This window comes from Harpia harpyja, chromosome 4 (genome assembly GCF_026419915.1).
Source record: "Harpia harpyja isolate bHarHar1 chromosome 4, bHarHar1 primary haplotype, whole genome shotgun sequence".
Classification (NCBI taxonomy): Eukaryota; Metazoa; Chordata; class Aves; order Accipitriformes; family Accipitridae; genus Harpia; species Harpia harpyja.
In genome coordinates, this window is record NC_068943.1 from 71,708,288 (window position 1) to 71,728,425 (window position 20,138).

At 47.1% G+C, this 20,138-nt stretch overlaps 1 protein-coding gene across 2 annotated transcripts; it reads left to right on the forward strand.

The window, feature by feature from the left end:
- The first annotated feature begins 9,139 nt into the window (after positions 1-9,139).
- Positions 9,140-19,861, forward strand: ZBTB2 (zinc finger and BTB domain containing 2). 2 transcript variants are annotated; one of them, XM_052784731.1, is made up of 3 exons: positions 9,140-9,410; positions 13,386-13,569; positions 15,518-19,861. In XM_052784731.1, exons 2-3 carry the CDS (start codon positions 13,397-13,399, stop codon positions 16,878-16,880), a joined length of 1,536 nt encoding a protein of 511 aa, XP_052640691.1. In that variant the 5' UTR covers positions 9,140-9,410; positions 13,386-13,396; the 3' UTR covers positions 16,881-19,861. The 2 variants fall into 2 exon arrangements, with proteins under 2 accessions (XP_052640691.1, XP_052640690.1); XM_052784730.1 differs by lacking the exon at positions 9,140-9,410 and having other exon boundaries at positions 12,487-13,569.
- The last annotated feature ends 277 nt before the right edge of the window (positions 19,862-20,138 follow it).

Below are 20,138 nucleotides of genomic sequence, written 5' to 3' on the forward strand. Positions count from 1 at the left end.
GTGAGATGTCTTAATTATCCTTTAAGGTAAAAGTGTGGGTTGCTTTTTTTTAAATCTATTCCTACTCTACAGGTCTGTAGATGGCTATCTCCAGAATGTTATCACTTACTCTTATGAGAGGATGAGGGGATTTTTTTTTCCCCAGCAACTTCTCTTTCTAAATGTGTTTTCAGGAACTACTATACAGCCACTATTTTATCACCTTTTTCAAAGTCAGGTCAGTCCAGTGTATTGCTTCAGGAAAGTAACCCAAGAATTTTGTTAAAAGCTCCTGAAACATCATTAGCAAGCCATGATGACTTAAGTTCAGGCTAGAAGCACAACCACATTTGCAGTAGCTTACTGCTCTCTCTTCACCTGAAAACAGTATTTCCGAGTGCGATACTAGGCTCCTGTTGAATACATTACATGCGTACACGATGGGGGAATAAAGTCAGGCAGAGCTATGAAAAACATCTGACTACAAAGCCATCCTTTTGCCATAAATTATGTTACCAGTGCCACGGGAGTCTCTTAAGCAGCAGCAGCAGCTGCTCTCAAGAGTAGGCTTGTTCCTCGGAATCAGAATAGGTCATACCTGGAGACCCTGGTTCTGGAACAGCTCAGCTACCACTTCTCTGGGCTGCTGAGAAGGTCTGAACCATCAGCCCCACTCAGGAAAGTGAATTGGTCAGCAGAACAGCTTGGTGACAGAGTCTTGGAGCACACTGTGGAACAGCTCCTCAGCACTGATCTCCCACCTTACACAGGGTTATGGAAATAGTCCATCAGATTCTTCACACAGCAGAAAAACTTGCCACTCACCACTTAAGTCCAGTAACACAGAATTAGGTTACATTTTAATTGCAATTTTTGTAGCAAACGTTTTGCACCCCTTTAGACAAATAGGTGCTTTTTTGCCCTATTTGAGTGTAGTATGCTCAAGAACGTAAGTTCCCATTCATCTCATGCTTAGTGTTTCAGTATTTCAGCTAAATTGCTAAAATGTAAATTTGCAGGCCAACTGCATCTGTCAGGAAAAGTGGTTTTAACAAAGTCATTTGAGGACTCCTAGATGCTCTTTAAAAGCATAAAGTGCCTAGGCTCAATTATCTCAAGTGTTCTGTCTTGGGAGTGTATTTAAGAGTTACCAAGTCAAACACCTCAAAACAAGAGAAGCACGGTTACTTTTGAAACCTTCAATCAGTTTATATCAGCATGTAAAATTGTAGCCATAAAAATCACACTCTCTTCTTCCTGCCAAGCCCCTAACCCCATTTACTGTGTTGGGTGGTGTTGTGGCTTAACCCCAGCCAGCAACTAAGCCCCACACAGCCACCCACTCACTTCCCCCCCACCCAGTGGGATGGGGGAGAGAATCGGAACAAAAAAAAAGTAAAAACTCATGAGTTGAGATAAGAACAGTTTAATAGAACAGAAAGGAAGAAACTAATAATAAAATAATAAAATGACAATAACAATAATAAAAAAATTGGAATATACAAAACAAGTGATGCACAATGCAATTGCTCACCACTTGCTGACTGATGCCCGGTTAATTCCCAAGCAGCGATCCACCCAGGCCAACTCCCCCCAGTTTATATACTAGACATGGCATCACATGGTATGGAATACCCCTTTGGCCAGTCTGGGTCAGCTGCCCTGGCTGTGTCCCCTCCCAACTTCTTGTGCCCCTCCAGCCTTCTTGCTGGCTGGGCATGGGAACCTGAAAAATCCTTGACTTAGTCTAAACATGACTTAGCAACAACTGAAAACATCGGTGTGTTATCAACATTCTTCTCATACTGAATCCAAAACACAGGACTACACCAGCTACTAGAAAGAGAATTAACTCCATCCCAGCCAAAACCAGGACAGGTGGCTATTCACAGTTTTGCAGCTTCAGTTAAGCCTTAACTGTACATTAAAAACTTTGTATCTATCTTTTTCACAATGTATCCATTGGCAGCTGCATCAAAGTAGGAGGGGTTTTTGTTTTAGCAACTAACCATACAATCTCTTACTACGTGAGAATATTCTTGCTGTATACACATAGAGGACCACGAGCAAGCTGCAAAGTTGAGTGCACCAAGAACCCAACATGCACTTTCACAGCACAATATACACAGAAAGCAGAGCCCTCCTGCAACCAGTCAGTACTTGGGAAACTCTCCCCGCCTGCAGTCGTTGTTTCTGCTTCAAGCTGGAGATCTCTGGTGACCCTGTGCAAGTGTATGCATGGCCTGACCAGGAGGAAGTTTTACGGCAGAGGCAAGATGAGACCAGTTCCAGAAGCAACACACAACTGCCTTAGCCGTGAGAACACACCTCTCTTTCGTCTGCCTCACCCACCACACACCTTCACAGCGTAACTGAAAAGAGCCATCTTCACCACACAGTTCGAGTCTTCACAAAAATGAGTCTATTCTAACCAGTAAGTGTCACCGGGGGGGGGGGGGGGGGGGGGGGCGTGGTGAAAGATGCAATAGCAATAAATACTGAATATACAAGGAAAACCAGAAAGGAATCCTGGTATATCCAGAACTCTAAAATTTTAACCTTTTTAAAAAACATCAAGACTGATGGGCAAAATTCTGTTTATATGGAACCTTGTTAGACCATCCTTTATAAGGGTTCCAACTGTGCAGGCTGGTTCTATCTCTGCTTTCTTCCATCAGATGAGGTAAAGGACAACTTACAGATTATTTTCTTTGGCAGATCTGCTAGAAAGTTGTCCTAAGAGTATTTGTAAAACAGCAAAGAATGCTGAGAGAGTTGGGACTCCTGACTTTCAGTCCCACTTTTGTGGGGTAATAGCTCTACTGACTACAACATCAGTCCCTGTTCTCGATTGTGCTGTTCAGCACATCAGCCCCACTGGCTGGATGAGCAGCTGCACATACACGACACCTCCCTGGAGATCTCGGCAAAAATAATGTATATTCAGTCCAGCCAGCACATAGGAGCTTCGATGGGAAGGACAGCATTCTCGCCAACTTCAAGCACCCATCTGAAACAAAAATACAGAAACACTAATACAGGTAAGAAAGAGCCTCTCCTTCCCTGTCCTACCTTCGTCCTGGGCACTGAACGAACTTCAGCTCAAACTTTAGTAAGGGGGGAAAAAAGCCAGATACTTTGTGCCCACCTACATAAGTTAGTTTACTGACAGGTAAGCAACAAAGTTGCCTTGTAAAGGAACGTACCAGACATTAGGACAAGGCACAGATGGATGTCCTTGGTACTACTGATAACGGTTGTGGTGAACCTTTTCCAAGTTACGGACCCTTCTTGCACGGTGCAATTTAGAAACGGCAAAAGGCACTGGTGTATTGAGCTTGTCAGCTTACTTTTCGCAGTCACTTTCCCCAGACCATCAAGATACAGTCGAAAGAAAGTCTGCAGGCTGGAAACTACTGATCTGTCATGCACTACCTTCCTTCACCGGACGGCATTTAACATCTGCCAGGAGTCTTATTATCCTTGTCTACAGACTGGTTCATGATACTAGCCTGACAACTACCAAAAAGAAATGCAGAGTCTGAGGTAGCCAGATACAGTAAGTGATATGCACGGGGTTTAAAAGCCAAAACCACTGCCCAAAACATTCATTGTCTTGGGGGGGGGGAGGAAGCTCAGCTGTCTGTCTTAACTATCTAGGAGGGGGGGAAAAAGTGTCCTGAAATGTATCATAGCCCCAGATGAGAAAAGGATTTTTAAGAGACTGTAATTCTTTACAATCAGCAGGAAAGCAAAGATCTTTGTCAGCCTTAGAAAATTATTTTGCCGTAGCTATACACTGTATAAGGTAGCCTGTTTCTCCCAATCCCCCAAGTGCCTGCCAGTGACATACTTCTTGACATCACCTGTATACTGTCTACTACACATAAAACCCAGGCGGCTGAATCTGAGAAAACTAAGCAATTCCAACAGTTTGGGGTCCTCCCAAGTTTTTGACTGAGTAAGAGTTGGACAGACCTAATCACATTGGAGAAACAGAACAAAAAAAATCCCCTCTCCTCACACACATAGCATGACAACCACCCCCATTTCTGATTCTTTTAACAAACTTTATGAAACAAACTTAGAACAAGGACAAGCATTTTTTTCCCTCACTCTATTTTCAGCTGTTGAAGGCATCGCAGCTACAGCTACTATCACCGTTTCTCTCTGTTAGTGTTCAGTCTGCCCCTTTACGTCCATCTTCAAGCTCCAGCCATGCAAGAAATACATTTTCCAAACTGGTGAAATATGACTACTAAACGATGGTAGCCACTATTTACTATGGGCCCCTCCCCCCAAATACTTTTAAACACTTCCCCAAGCTTGAGTCAATGCTGATGAACTCTCCATTTATTCAAACTGTTTATTAAGTAGCTCATGAGCTTAAAGTCACCATTTGGATGATATTACATAGCAAGGTGAACATAGTATCAACGCTATTTCACTTAGAGCCTCTTTCCCTACAGAATACCTCACCTGCACATGCACTCACTACAGTTGCAGTCTGAATCCTTTTTTCTAAGGAAAACAAACCATGCAATTACTGTAACTTCATAGTCATGCTCCACTAAAAATGTCACTCCAGCCAAGAATGCAAAGTCAAGTTTGAACTTTTCCAGTTAAAAGCAGGCAGAGCCCATGTAACAGGTTAATCTGGGACTAAGGCAAAGCCAGAAAGTAGAGGGCTAACCTGCACTGCAGAAGCTGTATCAGTTCGGTTACACTAACAATTCCTGACGGAGATGAGACTCCCAACAAGAAAAATTCTATACAGACAGTTAAACCATTTCCTTAGATGACATATATTGTACTAACAAAAGGATTTATCCCCCCCCCCGCCCCAGTCTAAATTGCAGCTACTCACTAGCTGTTGATAAAGCTTTGTTCACTGGGTATAGAAACAACTCCTAATTAACATATCGATACCAGAAAAACAGCTTAGCCTACAGATTGGCAAAGTCTATTTCTTCATTTTTTCACCTTATCAGCCTACGCAAAAAGTGGCTTAGACACCACAGTTCTCCCTCACCTCTAAGACAACGAGACTGACCTACTCGCCACAAAAACATGAAAGCTCAGACCTCCTTGGGGGCTGACCCCTCACCTGTCATGAGTGCACCCCAACAGCCTCCCCACGGCAAGGAAGCCAAGGCAGGGAAAAGCAGAGCCGTTCCACAACTGCTGCTGTACCCTTACATCCGGGTTTTTCCCTGGGGATCGCTTTTACTTCATGCTTCTGATGCAAGCGAGATTTGGAGCGAGTGTGTGAAAAAGTCTAACAGGGAGGGAGAACATAGGCCCAGATGAAAAGGTCGGAGACTATCAGAGGTACAACATTTACTCATCTAGCAAGAAGCTACTGCAGCTGTCGCGCTTCCCACCAAGCCTTCTCACCAACATAAATCAGAAGTGGAAGTGTTAGAAATGGCAGCTGTGCTAATAAAACAGATTTACAGCATTGATATAAACTCATGTTTTACTACAGCTGTACCAAGGTGGAAGCGGTGCCCCACACCTCCAGGGAAGGGTTCCCGCCCATTGCCTAGGACATGCAACTCCCAGATCCCCAGAGCTTCGGCAGAGCCGGCAACGGTCCTGGGGGAGTGGGTCAGCAGTGCCACAGACAGCAGTGAGCAAAGAGCTCTTCAGAACAGGGACTCTGCTCTCTTCGTTTTTCAAAAACGCTGAGAAATTTGAAAACTCACCAAAAATCTTAGCAGTTTGAGCCTGATTAATGTTGCTAGAGCTGTTAAGGTTTTGACTATAATGACAAAAAATCTGCTATTCCACTCCAGATTTCAACTGAATGCTACCGAAAAGACACACTTATAGGACTTGGGTCCGGATCAAGTTCCTCCCACTGCTCAAGTGAATTTTCACTCGGATTAGCAGACACTTTCGTCATCCTATTAACACTTAAATCATCAGCAGTATGCTCATTTACAATGCAAAATATGATTTTACCAGACAAAATTCTGCCTTTAATCTGGGTATGCACAGACCAAAGCAAAACCAAAAACCTAGGGACTGATCCTATCATCAACAGCAACACAGCTAAGAATGCTCTCAGGTGAGTAGCAGTATCTGAATCAGTCTGAACAGTCCTTTTAAAACGTCATAAAACTAGGAAAGCAATCCTAAACAAGTACCTTAAGAAACTTGGGGGGGGGGGGGCACGCGGGGATCAGCATAGAGAAACTAAAAGCACAATAATACCACTTAATGAGCCAAGGATAAATTCTAGTAACAATTTCAGCTGCATGGATTGTAACTGTTAAAAAAAAAAAAAACGAAACTCAAAAGATGAGATGGAAGTAAAATTTTAGATTCACATCTTAAGTCAGGTGTCCAAGATGCAACAGATGAACCGCTTATCGCTCCCTGCAACACAGACAACGTGTCTCAGGTGTAAGTCAGCACCAAAGGTGTGAAGTTTGGCAGCATTAAACTCAACACAGAAATCTTTCTACAGATTCCAACGGGCATTGAATCAGACGGGAAGCTTTTAAATTAAGAATTGCATTATGGCTGGATTGAAGTACTGCAGTCCAAACACAGGTGCTTTAAAGTTGGATTATGAGCTATTAATAAAAAAAAGGTAACTAAGTTAATTTTTCTCCAGTTTCAGAGATAGCACAGAGGAGAATCGCACACGAATGCCAACACAGAAGTACTCAAGTGCAAGAGAGAGTAGAAAAAACAGGCCACAAAGCCTGCCAGATACCTGCCAGAAACACGCTGGTTTTCCCAAGTAGTCCACTCAATTTAATTAAAAATTGTATCACTTTTACCATCTTCCATGAGAATGAGACAAATCACTATTAAGCGACTTGAGTTCAAATGGCCATCTACTCTCTTTACTTTGTATTTAGTTTGCAGAGCTGAAATGCAAAGGAAACGTACAGGGAAAAAATTTGCCAAGTAGACTGGTTAAACACACTCTATGGACTTCTGCCATGCGCTCACATAGCAGAACTCGGAGAGCTGTTAAAAACACGTCCCTTGTAGTTCAGCACATCACAGGTACTCGAGGCGGGTCCTAAAGACGCAGTTCTGTTCAGCTGCTTTATTCAAAATACTGCAAGAGCAGCAAACAGACTATCAGCTTTCAGCTCTGCTAAAATTAAAAATAAGTTGTTGGGTTTGAGGGTTGGTGGTTTGATTTTTTTTTTTTTAGGACTTAACTAGTTAGTTTTCAAGTGCAGCTTAACTTGTATAAATAAATGAATATTCGTGAGCTATATCATGCAAACAAACTCAAGCTGTGTCTATCAAGACTTCCGTTAACTTCAGTAGGAGACAGCAGAGTCAGACTCACATAAAACTGGTCTAGTCCTTGACCAGTTTAGATCCTGTAAAAATAACAATAGCCTGGGATGACTGCAATCATCTGTCCATCTACAAACCAGACCAGATACCATACTCCTCCTACCCCTCACACTCCCATCAGCACACCTGCTGTCAAGACACTAAATAAAAGGGGTTTGGGACTTTTTTCCACAGCACATCACTGTGGAAACATCATGCCAGCTACAGCTAGCCCCCCAAAAGCTTGCTTAGGTAAGTACCTTAAAAAAGGTAATAATAATATGGGCCTAACTCAAATCGTGGGCATTGTAGTGTATGCTGTTCCTAACAAACAACAGAAAGTGTATTTAACCATAGCAGGAGCAGGCCCTGGGGGCAGGGGGTGCAAAGGAACCCTCTTTAACTATTGCTGGCCAAATATATTCCCACAAGGTTTTCAACAACACCAGTTTCTCTCTGAAAATGGTTTTGTCCATGCCACTGCTCCACTTAGCAGGTGTCACCGTACAACAAGGTGCAGATCCGGGCCATGCCCGGACCCATGCTCTGACTCAGGGAAACCACGCTCAAGCCCAACGCAGGGCTCGCTCACCCTTCCATTTCTTCAGGGACTTCCCGGCCTCTTGCAGAAGACGGCCTCCCTGCTCCACACTAACAACTCCGAGCTAATAACTTTTGCAAGACCGACAACTTTTACATGTATCGCAGTGTCCCTTGGTGCATTTATTTATGCACCCATGAATTCTATAGCATGCCTTAGATTTGGGTAAAACGAGGCCTGGCTACAGCCGCCTTCCCTCCGCACTCCACCGCAACTGAATCTGCCGCCATGCAAAGCTGCAGATGTGATTTTCATGGAAGACTGCCGTGCGCAAGTTCAAAATACCCAGTTCGAACAACTCATCTGCCTGAACGGACCAAAAGCAAACCCAACCTTCCCACTGTCGCGCTCCGAAGCCGCTCTTTTTGACAAGGGAACTTGTCACCTCCCACCTGCTGGTTCAACCCACGCGCGCCCAGGACAGCTTCACCCCGGCCGGCCCTCCGAGGCCCCGCCGCCTCCCCGTGCCTGCCGGGGCACCGGAGGCCGGCGGACCTTGCTGTAACCGACGCCTGGAGAGGAGCCGGGGGGGGGGGGACGGACGCGGACTCCCGCTCGCAAACTTCATGCTCGAGAGCCCCGGGACACCGCGTCCCACCCGCCCCGCTCCACTCCCACAGCCGCCGGTTCGTCCCCGTCTCCCCCACCGCCGGGTCCCCGCGGGCTGCGGAGCGGAGGGACGCACCTGCGCCCGCCACTTCTCCCCGGGAGAGCGGGGGGGGGCGGCGGCGGGGGGGGGGGGGGGGAACGACACCCGAAGGCTCCCCGCACCCGCCGCCCCCAGCCTCGCTCGGTCGCCCAGCGCCGCCCGGCAGGAGCCACCCGGTGCCGCCCCCCCACCCCCGCCGGCGTCGAGGCCGGGCGCCCCCGGCGGCACCGGGCGCGCTGCCGGCGGGCAGCCTCTGCCGCCGCGGCGGGGCGGGCAGGGCGCCGGGAAGGCGGCGGCCAGCGCAGCCCCAGCCCCAGCCCCAGCCCCGTCCCCGCCGGGGAGCCGGCAGCAGCCCGGCCCGTTATTCCGCAGCCCGAGAGGCGCGGGGAGGGGGGGGGGCGGTGCAGTCCCCCGCACCCCCCCCACCACCACTCCGGGAGTTTTAAAGGGGCAGTGCGCCCGCCGCAGGACCCGCGCCCCGCTCCGCCGGGGAGCGAGGCTTTCGGCCGGGGGGCGCCCGGCAGGAGCGAGGCGGCGGCGGCGAGGCCGGTCCCGGTGCCGCCGGTGCGGCCCGCGCTGCGCGCGGCGGGCGGGGGAGGGAGGGGCGGGCGGGGGCTGGGTGGCTCCTGCTGCTGCTGCTGCTGCTGCCGCCGCCACAGCGCTCGCCGCCTCCCCTCCCCCCCGGCGGGGGCTCCTCGCTGCAGCCTCTGTGCTCCGCTCTCGGTCATGTGACCCTAACGTAACCGGACAGGAAAAGCCGCCGCCGCCGCCGCCGCCGCGCTGACTCCGTTGTTGCTGCTGCTGCTGCTGGGCGCGGAGACGGCGGCGGCCCGCGCGGCACCAGGCGCCTCGGCGGCCCGCGCCCCCCAGGTGAGCACCGGCCGCGCCGCGCGCCCGCGGGGGATCCCGGCGCCGCCCGCACGTGCGCCCGGCCCCGCCGCACCGGCCGCGGCCCGGGCTGAGGCGGCGGGCGGGCGGGCGCGGCGGGGCCTGCTCGGCCCTACCTCCTCATTGTGTGCGAGGGGGCGCCCGGCCGCGGGGTCCGGCCGCGCCGCGGCGGGCCGAGGGGGGGCGCGGAGGAGGAGGAGGGCCGCGCCTGGCGCCGCTGGGGCTGCCTGGCCTCCTGACAAACCCCCGCCGGGCCGGGCCGGGCCGGGCGGCTCCATCCGGGACACAGCCCCGGGGGGGGATGGGCCCGCGCCGAGGGGAGGGGAGGGCCGGGCCGGGCCGGGCCGGGCCGCGCCGGGGAAGGGAGGGAGGAGGGGGCGGGGGCCGGGGGGGCCGGTGCCGCCCGGCGCCGGGCTCGGCTCGGCCGGTTGGGGCCCGCGCGCCCTCCCTCCCGCCCGCAGCGGGGCGCCCCCCCCCCCTCGGGCGGCATCCGGCGCAGGGAAGGGCGGGGGAGGAGGGCGCCGCGCGGAGCGGGAGGGGGCGGCCCCGCCTGTCTCTCCTCGGCAGGCTGGGCGGCCCTCGCGGCGGCGGCGGCGGCGGTTCCCGTCTCGCGCGCCCTGGCGGCTCCGCTCGCGCTGCGTCTCGCGCCGTCTCCGTCCGTCCGTGCGCGCGTGGCGTGCGCGGGGGGGGGGGTGGGAGGGAGGGATGGAGGGAGGAGGGGGAGAGGTGGGTGGGGATGGGGAGAGGGGCGGGGCGCAGCCAGTGAGAGCGGCGCGCGGCCACCCGGCCTTCCGCCCCGGCGGCCAATGGGAGGGCGCCGCCACCTGTGCCACAGAGGCCGAGCGTGACTCCGGGGATGAGGGGGGCGGGGGAGAGGGTGGGCGGCAGGCCACGCCTCCCCCCTCCGCCCGCCGCCAGCGGCGACCCGCCGCGCGCTACGGCGCCGGCAGGCGGCGGCGGGAGCGCCCGAGCGGCGCGCGCCCCCCCCCCTTCCCCCCCTGCCGGCGCGCGCGCGGTCCCGTTGTGGCCGGGCGGGGCCGGTCCGGCTCGGGGGTGGCTCCGGAGGCGCGGGGACCGGCAGGCCGTGGTTCGTGTGTGGAGCCGGGGGCCGGGCTGGCGCCCCTCTGCCGCCGGAGCGGAAGGAGCGGCGGGGTCTCGGCGGGAGGTTTGGTGTGCGCCGAGGTGCCCGAGGGCAGAGCGGGAAGCGCCGGGCTGTGCTTGGGGCGGGCCGGCAGCTGTTTCCTGTCAGGGCGGCCGGCTTCCCCCGCCCGAACGGCTGCCGGGCTGTGCTCCCGCCTCCTGCCCCGTCGCGGGCGGCCTTTTCCTCCTCGGCCTATTCCTCGTCTTCCGCGGCGCGGTACCGCCTCGGCCTGCGCCCACCGCTTTTCCCTTCGCGGTCTCCGAAATAAACGCACCCTTTCCGAAAGGACTCGGCCTCGAGTGGTTTTTCACCCGCCGTTGAGCAAATTAGGTAATTTCAAAAGTTGTGGTAAAGGTGAGCCAGGCCAGTCCTGTCAACCCTACAACGGAAGGACTGTCCCCTCTAGGGTGTCAGGGCATGGCATGTATTGTACGCAGTTGTTCAGTCGGTCAACACCAAAATACGGCCTTGCTGGTGTTAATCGTCATCTTATTTAGCTAAGGGTAAAGCTCCTGAACGCACACATACCTGTAACGTACCCCTCTCTATATAAAAGAGGGACACAGTACTTTCCTCACTCTTTTCCTCTGCCGTTATAATTTCTTCAGAGTGTAATTCTTCTAGTGCTTTCAGTTCAAAGCATTTAAATATCTTTCAGATATACACAAAAACATAGCGTTGTGCACGTGCACGAACACTGTATCATTTTGTGAAAAGATTAATTCAGGTCTCTGATGAAGGGTAACAGCTTCAACTGGCACAGTGACTGCTGCTTGGATAAGGGTGAAACTATAAGCTAACCAAACTTAGGGTGATAATAACTGGAAAGAATGCCTTTCTGGCTTGGGGTTCCCTCACATCGATGGTTTGCTCTGCCTGACCAGTTTTGCTGTCCAAGTACAAACCAGACTCTGCGCTGATGAATTAAAAAATATAGCACACAGAATAATCTAAATTAAAGCTACAAAAAAAAAAAAAACCCAAAAAACCTAGCGTGTTTTCCATAACATCACGGAGTCTACCTGCATGGAGCACCTTGCAGGATTAAATAGCCATCAACGTGATTTTTGTTACTGCTGACAGCAAGTATTCCCTCTTTTGGAGAGAGGGAGAGGATTTTAGCACGTTGTTTGTACAAACGTAATTATCCAAACAGTAACTTAGGGAGGAGAGGATGGACCTGAAGAGAGTTGAAACCTGATTTTTTTTTTCTCTTATTAACTGTAAGAAAATAATCAACTGTATCTTAAGTTGTGTTTCTTTCTTTGCCCTTACACCCCTGACTCAAACGAGTTCTGATCTCATGTGAATGCAAAGGAATGCATTTGGTCAGCCTGGTTATTGGTTTAAATACAAGGGCATTCTGCACTGTCCAGCAAGTAGAAATATTTGTTTCTCCAATGACTAAACTTATTGGCATATGTGGAATACACTTTTATTCTCTTTCCCCAAAAGCCACACTCTTACTGTATAGAAGAAACAAGCCGTTTGTACATTACAGAAAATTTCGATAACTGCCTGTTGAATTTTCAGAGGGAAAAAACCCAAGGCTTTTTATAAATTTACTGCTTTTGATCCACTTCTCCTGGTTTCACCTTCTCTTTCTTTTCTGTTCGTAGAGCATCTGCGCTGTTCTGGGCATAACGTGCCCAGGAATTTTGTTGACTTTTCTTGCTGTTTTACATGGCTACATAGAGACCTATGTTACTTCATACTTTCACTTTTTCTGCTCAAAGCTTTATTTGTTTTGGTTAAGTCTGTACCCACTTGTTGATCTTACTAGCCCCATATTCATCCATCCACCCATACGCAACTGTCCTAATGTGTTTCCCTCGCTGTTTTTTTCCCAGCGTTATCAATTCTTGCTTCTGAGGCTGCCCTTGAATCATGCGGGGGGGGGGCAGCCTGCAGAAGCCCTGGTTTAGGGGGGCTCAGGTTGGTGCCACATTTCACCGTTAGTTGTCCTACGTTGTGCCGATGGCCAGTGATGGACGGAACTGCACCTCTCGCCCCTCAGGTTTCTTGATTTGCTAGGCAAGCGTGAGGCACTCCGGCATGCAGGCTTCTCACAAAATGCTGTTGTAGCTGATCTTGATAAATAATAGTTGTTGGGTGAAAGGATTGGCCCCTCCTGTTCTGGTAGTCCAGAGGGCTTGCCAATGCCTAGAATGAATTCATTGTTTCAGCCTGGGGAGACTCAGGTATGTATCTGGTATTTCCCAGGAGAGGGTGTAACCATCAGAAATGCTTAATTATTTAATGTTGGGTTTGGATTCAGCTGGATGGACACATAACTTTTAGGTAAAAGATACACAGAGGCACTGAAAATTCAAGTTCAAAGTATCTAACTTATCTTCTGTTGGGTTCTGCTCTTGTCTCTCTCACCCACTTAGGTGAGGGTGACTGGTATCAGAAGGGAGATTTATCTTTCCTGTTTGAACAGACGAGTGGCAGCCAAAATACTTTGTTCTTCCCATTACAAATAGGTGGTTTTACTACTTATTAATACCTCTTCCTCTCCTTTAGCTATTTATCTTTCTGTATCCACGTGTGTGTCCCCCATGCCTTTTCAGGACTCTTTAGACCTGGCTCTCCTTTGCTCTTTAAGCCTTGGCAAATCACTTGCACCTTTGTGAATCACATTGCCCATTGTGAAACAGAGATCCTTGCCTACGTGTAGGATATCAGCTTGGGATTAAGAGGTGTTACTAAAGCATGACATACGGATATTAGAGGAAAATATCTCTTAAGAGACAGCTACTGTTGCATCTGTGCATCTACTGTTAAGTTTTACATGGAAGTCATTTGCTTTTCAGAGTGTAAAAAAATGGATTTGGCCAACCATGGACTTATTCTGCTGCAGCAACTAAATGCTCAGAGAGAGTTCGGTTTCCTGTGTGACTGCACAGTTGCCATTGGTGATGTCTACTTCAAGGCACACAAATCGGTCCTTGCTTCTTTCTCCAACTACTTCAAGATGTTGTTTGTTCATCAAACCAGGTAACTATAAAAAGGTTCACTGTTTAAATGTTGTTCAGTTAGCTCAGCTAAGGAGGTCCAGCAACACTTTGAAACCTGAAAATGTTCTTTTTGCTTCTTGCTATGACCTAAGGAATATGGGAATCCAGTCTTACCTGCAAACTAGAATCTTACTTTAAAACACGTTAAACTGTGATTCATTAACACTAATGTTATAATTTAGCACAAGTTCTTTATCCTTAAAAAAGCATAGAATTCCTAGAATTGAATAGTTAAAGGATCCCATCTTCACTCTTGTACTTTCCTTACCCCACTCACTATCCTCTACTCTGTCTTGGCACTATTCTTGACATTTCTGTAACTTATATACAACCCAGTAAGTATTTGCTAGGAGATTTTGAGAAACGGACTTACAGAAGAGGTTAATAGGTTTCTTTTTTTTTTTTTTTAGTTTACCAAAGTGTAAGGGGGGTTGTGTTTCTTCTTTTTTTTTTTTGCGGGCAGCGTTACATGGAGGGCATTGAAAAGATAAAAAAAGTGTAAAACTTTTAAAGATTTTTTTGTCTTTTCTTTTTCCCAGTTATTTGAACTATCTCAAGAAGTTTAAATTGAGTGAGTGAAATTCTTAAGAGTTCTTAGCCAAAAGTAAACATCAAGGACAGAAGTGCATTTGCCCTTCTGAGACAGGACTGCAGGCAGATGTATCGGTCTTGATGCTCCATCAAGAGCGCACAGTCATCTCTGAAAGACACCATTGCAAAGTTTACTTTTGAGTAATATATCTGACTTCAAAAGCAGTCAGAGAGAGAGCTCAAGAAGGGTGCACCTTAAGAAATGGAAGAATTGGCTATAATTTCCTCCTCAGCTTGGTAGCCTACTGTGGTTAAAGCATTCAGAACACAGTGTGCAGTCATGTCCATTTCTGGATTTCTGTCTCTTATTTAATGTTTGTTTAATACAAGAGCTACAAATAACTCTGAAAAACGATTAGAATCCCAGATCCTTTCCTGGTAGCTAACTGGCCTAACCAAGATGTTCCTGATTTTCTTTCTTCTTCTGTGAACCTTGCCTCTCTTTCTGCACAGAGATCCCGCTTCAACCGGAGGAGTGGTGGGTGTTTCAGTCCAGAGTATCCTAATGGTTGATGCATAGGGCACGCTCTCAGCTAGAGGATGGTGTTGGTTTCAGTCCTGTTAGGCTGAAGAGGGCATCACAGCCAAAGCGTCTCCCCTCGTTGAGCACTCTAACCAAGCGACTGGCCTTGGGCTGACCAGGCGTACCCTGGTGCTACCGTTTCTTCCTCCCTATTCAAGGAAAGAAGCTACTGTTCTGCTTTGTAAGGAGCCTGGCCTCCACTGGTTAGATGTGCTCAGGCTGCACCTGTTGCATCAGATCCTCAGGGGATTCACACCCTGTCCTGCATGGTTTCTGGATGGTAATGCAGTTGAGACAAGGTGATACCACACATTTGCAGAACTGTAGCTGTAGACAGTGGTAAGACACAGAAGCCAAACAGGCAAGTGCCAGATGAGTTTTAGGTGTTTTCAGGGCTAAGTACTCAGAAAAGTTTAATGGATTGTGAATTTAGAGTCCGGTGCTAGCAGGTTTAAATTCAGCTACAGATGCATTTGAATCCAACCAAAAAAGGGGGAAAAATGTCTTTGCAATTTACAAAATACATTAACATGTGACAACAAATCTGTAATGTAACAGCAATTTAGAAGGGTGTAGATTGTAATGGGACAGCTTTGTCTTTCAAGCCAGTTACCTCCCTGAGGAAAAAAATGTCATCTTTCAAGTGGCCAATAAGATTAGCTCTTTCACATTAAAGCGTTTCTCTATATTCATTGCAGATTCTGTCTTTTGAATTTAAGTAGATGCCTCTGATTTTTATCAATGCTTGAATAACCTAGATCTGGTAAAAAAGATTTTCCTTATCTCTTATTGATCATTTTGTTTCACCTTTCAGTGAATGTGTCCGTTTGAAAGCAACTGACATACAGCCAGACATCTTCAGTTATCTCTTGCATTTGATGTACACTGGGAAGATGGCACCGCAGCTCATTGACCCAGTTCGACTAGAACAGGGAATAAAGTTTCTGCATGCATATCCACTAATTCAAGAGGCCAGCCTTGCAAGTCAGGGAACTTTTTCTCACCCGGATCAAGTTTTTCCATTAGCATCTTCATTATATGGCATTCAGATCGCAGATCACCAGATAAGACATCCCACTAAGGTTACATCAGCGACTGACAAACTCGGGCGAGAACCAAGGCCACAGACATCACGGATGAACCAAGAGCAGGTTTCTGAAGGCTCACAGCTCTCACAGTTAGCTACAACTCTGCCACAAGTGACCCGGACAAGTATGTCCACTTCTGACCCATTGCCATCTTCTTTATCTCCAGAATTGGTATCTGCTGCTGGTAATAATTCACCTGCAGGAGAAGAGGCCAACATGGAAGCATCTTCTTCAGATGAACAGCCTGCCTCACTCACAATAGCACATGTCAAGCCAAGCATTATGAAAAGGAATGGAAGTTTCCCAAAATACTATGCCTGCCACCTCTGCGGTCGCCGGTTCAATTTGCGAAGTAGTTTGCGTGAGCACCTGCAGATCCACACGGGAGTTCCCTTCACGTCTAGCCAGCAGGGAGAAAGTAATATTTCTTTGTCTCTCTGTAACAACACAGCTGATAAAGATGCCGTGGAAGTGCCTGAAGCAGGGATGATTAGTGACAGCGAGCTGCAGCAGATCTCAGACTCCCCAATAATTGATGGGCAGCAGCAGTCAGAGACACCGCCCCCTTCTGATATTGCAGACATAGACAACTTGGAGCAGGCAGACCAAGAGAGGGAAGTAAAAAGACGGAAATACGAATGTTCCATCTGTGGTCGCAAATTTATTCAGAAAAGCCACTGGAGGGAGCACATGTACATACACACTGGCAAGCCCTTCAAGTGCAGCACTTGTGATAAAAGCTTTTGTAGGGCTAACCAGGCTGCCAGACACGTGTGCCTAAACCAGAGCATGGACACGTACACGATGGTGGACAAACAGACTCTGGAACTCTGTACTTTTGAGGAAGGCAGTCAAATGGACAACATGCTAGTACAGACCAACAAGCCCTACAAATGTAACTTGTGTGACAAAACGTTTTCAACTCCCAATGAAGTAGTCAAACATTCGTGCCAAAATCAAAACTCTGTCTTTACACTAGAAGAAGATCGCTCCATTCTGCTAGGTGGTGGGGACACAGAAGCCACAGAGACTGATAATGCAGTGTTAGCCTCCATCAAAAAGGAGCAGGAAGCAGTGTTGTTAGACTGAATGTGAAACCTATATCAATTTTTTAAAATTTCTTTACTCATTTTTTATTAAATCAATTTTTTCCTCCCCCCACCTCTTACCTCACTTACCCCTGCCATCTTTTCCACCAGCCTCCTTCCCACCCTTTGTCTTCAGCAACCAGAACTGTACTGGCACGTTAGGAAATTGGACTTTGCCTCTCCCACCAAAACAAACAAAAAGCTCTTGCATCAAACCACAACATAATTGATTTTAATACAAAGGAAGGTGTGAAAAAATAATCCAGCTAACTATGTTGATAGTATTAGTTAATCCAAATTTAATAGATTTTAAACAAAATTTAGATTGCTTAAAAGTGTATTTAGATACAATGATGAGTGTAATGAGAAACAGAGTATCAGTTTGGTAAGCAAAGAAAATATATATATATATATATATGTATATTACTTTCCCTGGTAAAAGGCATTTTGGGAAGATCTGGCAAATTAAACACCATGCTTTTTAGAAGTCCACATGCAAGTTAATTAACGTTATAACTTAAAACCCTCAGAACTTTTTGCAACGAATGCAAAAATCTCTGTTCATTGAGTTAAAAAGAGCTGAGGGTGTTGGGTTTCTTTTAGCCTTACGTTTTCTTTCAAGTATGCCTTTGGGTATCTGTTTCAGATGCATCGAGTCAAGCAAAAAGTAGTTACTTTTAGTCAAATTTTGACTTAAGTAGCTGTAATAATAATGTGATGGCAATCTTTATATATATATAAAATACTGTATATGTATAAAGATTTTTATATATATATATATAGAAAGTGTTTGTGTGTATATTTGGTACAGGTAAATAAATGCACACATCCTTTTTAAGTAACTGGCCGTCTACTCTCAGATTCAGCCCAGAAAGTCTTTTAGTTGTTTGACAAAACTAGTCATTGCACAGGTTATTTTTAATCAAATTTAAAACATCCTGAGCTGTGTGCATTTTTATTGGCCTGTTGAAGAGAAGCTAATAGGTAAGTGTTGGCACCCAAGCTACAAAGGAAACTAGAGAAGTGACATACTGGTGAGCACTGTACCATCATTAGTGCAGCACATGCATGTGGTGTTAGCTATAGGTTTGAGTCATTCTGGATGAAAGGAGAGAGAAAAGCTTTATTGCCTTACTCAAGCAAGGAATGTCCATGATTTCATTTGGTCTAATGGCATGAGTTAAGAGGAAGAAAAAGTGGTGCAGAGATGTTCTAGCAACAGGGGATCATGGTTGTTTTGAAGTGAATCTGTAGTGCTGGCTGGCAAATTCTGCTCTGTGAGAGTCCCATTATTTTCAAAGCCAAGACAAAGTCTGGAAAAATTGAAAGGGTGAATTCTGTAGTTTTAGTTACTGCTGATGGTAGCACTGCATCTTTGTGTTAAAAATCAAGTTGTTGATTCTTATTATTTTATATAGATGCCCAGGTTTTTTGCTGGTAGCCTAAAAACCTAAACTGACAGCAGCAATGAAGCCCACTGAGCAATAACTGGGCCAACAGAAGGCATAAGCGGACAGAATAATTGCCCCATCGTAAATGGAGACAGTGTGTGTTTTGGGGGGAGGGGCGGGAGAGGGCAAGTCACAAACCACAGCTCTTCTCTGTGTATACGTTTAAACTGAATATCATCTTTTTGTGTATAGTTAAGTTCTCAGATTTGTAAGTTTTTATACATCATTTCATTGAATAAAAACTGAATTAAATGGGATATGATTTATTGAGTTGAAGGTGAAAGGTTGTTGGGTTTTGATCTTCCTGAAAGAGCTCTTACTGAATTGGTTTAAAAGCCAAGCGATGTGTTGTCTATAGGACTAAAACCTCCGTCACATAGATGAACAAATAGCTCGCTAAAGCTTAAAACAGTGGATTTAGCACAAAAAGTCACTGCATATTCATTTTTTCCAGTTTATTATAACGTGACAATTATTGTAAAGTTTATTGTAAGTGGTGTTGAGTTTATTATCTCTCTTGTATTAGAGTAATAGATTTAAAATCAATTGATTTTACTTCAAAGTATACAAGCGTTTTGAGGTAAAAAAGATGACATCGTACAGAATTATTTTAGTGTTGCCCATTTTAAAACTTTACTTTAGAGTCTTCATCTACCAATATAATTTCTTTAAATGTGTTTTTGATTTCATCTCACTTAGTCTGAAATGCTCTCAGAGTAGGAAAACAAGAATAAATCTTTCCTAATTCAGGGTAAGGTCGGCTTTTGAGGTAGCTGTGGTGTAGGGGATAGTCACAAGTTCATTTCCAAAATGACTACAGCTGCTAAAGGTGCTGCCGCCTTGGCTATTAGTTACTGCTTAGTCAGATGCTCTTTTTTTACAGCGCTCCAGGTCTGCTCCAGTGCAGAGCACAACAGTTTAGCTCAACTCCCCAGGTGGCTGGTTGTATCAGAAGGGTACACACAGATGCACCATTTTTTGAGACACTCAGCAGCCCTGGGTCCTTACCTTATTCCTGCTCTCACCTCTCCTTCTCCACTGTTTGGAGAACATGGTGTTTGCTCAGTTAGTTACAGGTTAAATGGGCTCAACTGAACTGATCCCACTGAAAAACAACCAGTCTTAAAAAATGCTATTTTTCTGTCAAATCTGTTCCCTATTTCAGCTCTGCAGAGCATTTCAGACAACTCACGGATTGTGCAAGGGCAAAGGAAGGAGGCTTACTGAAGCCAGTGTTGCTGCTGGCAACATCCGGGGTGAAGAGGGTGGGAAGCGGTGACTCCACTTGGTCAGGTCCCTCATTTGGTGGGCAATGTGGCCTCGCACGCTGGTGTACTGCCCAGAAAGAAGGGGCAGTGCAGGGCAGGGAACAAGCAGCCGGGGAAGAAGTTGGTTATGACAGCACTGCTGCTGCAAGAAACATGAAATTGCAGGCTCAGCAGAGATACTTTTTCATGTTAATATTTATGCTTAAGAAATACCACTGTCAGGTAAAGAGAAAAAAAAAATCACAATAAAGAGATTATTTTTATATGTGTTCAGCTATGATAATGGTTTATTTGAAATACCCTTTATTGTCTGATGCTCCATAGTGATGTTAAACTCAGTGCCTCTCACTGCTTGAGCAGTGGAACAGTATATTCAGGTTTTTAACGGTTCCATCAAGTATTTGGGTAATTACAGCACAACTATAGTTTTGTTCAAGCTTCTTTGTTAAACCCCATCGGAATTATTATTACAGCTAGAGATAACTTCAGGTTTTATCTTTTAACTCAGAAATTTGTGACCGAGTTGCTCATTACTCATTC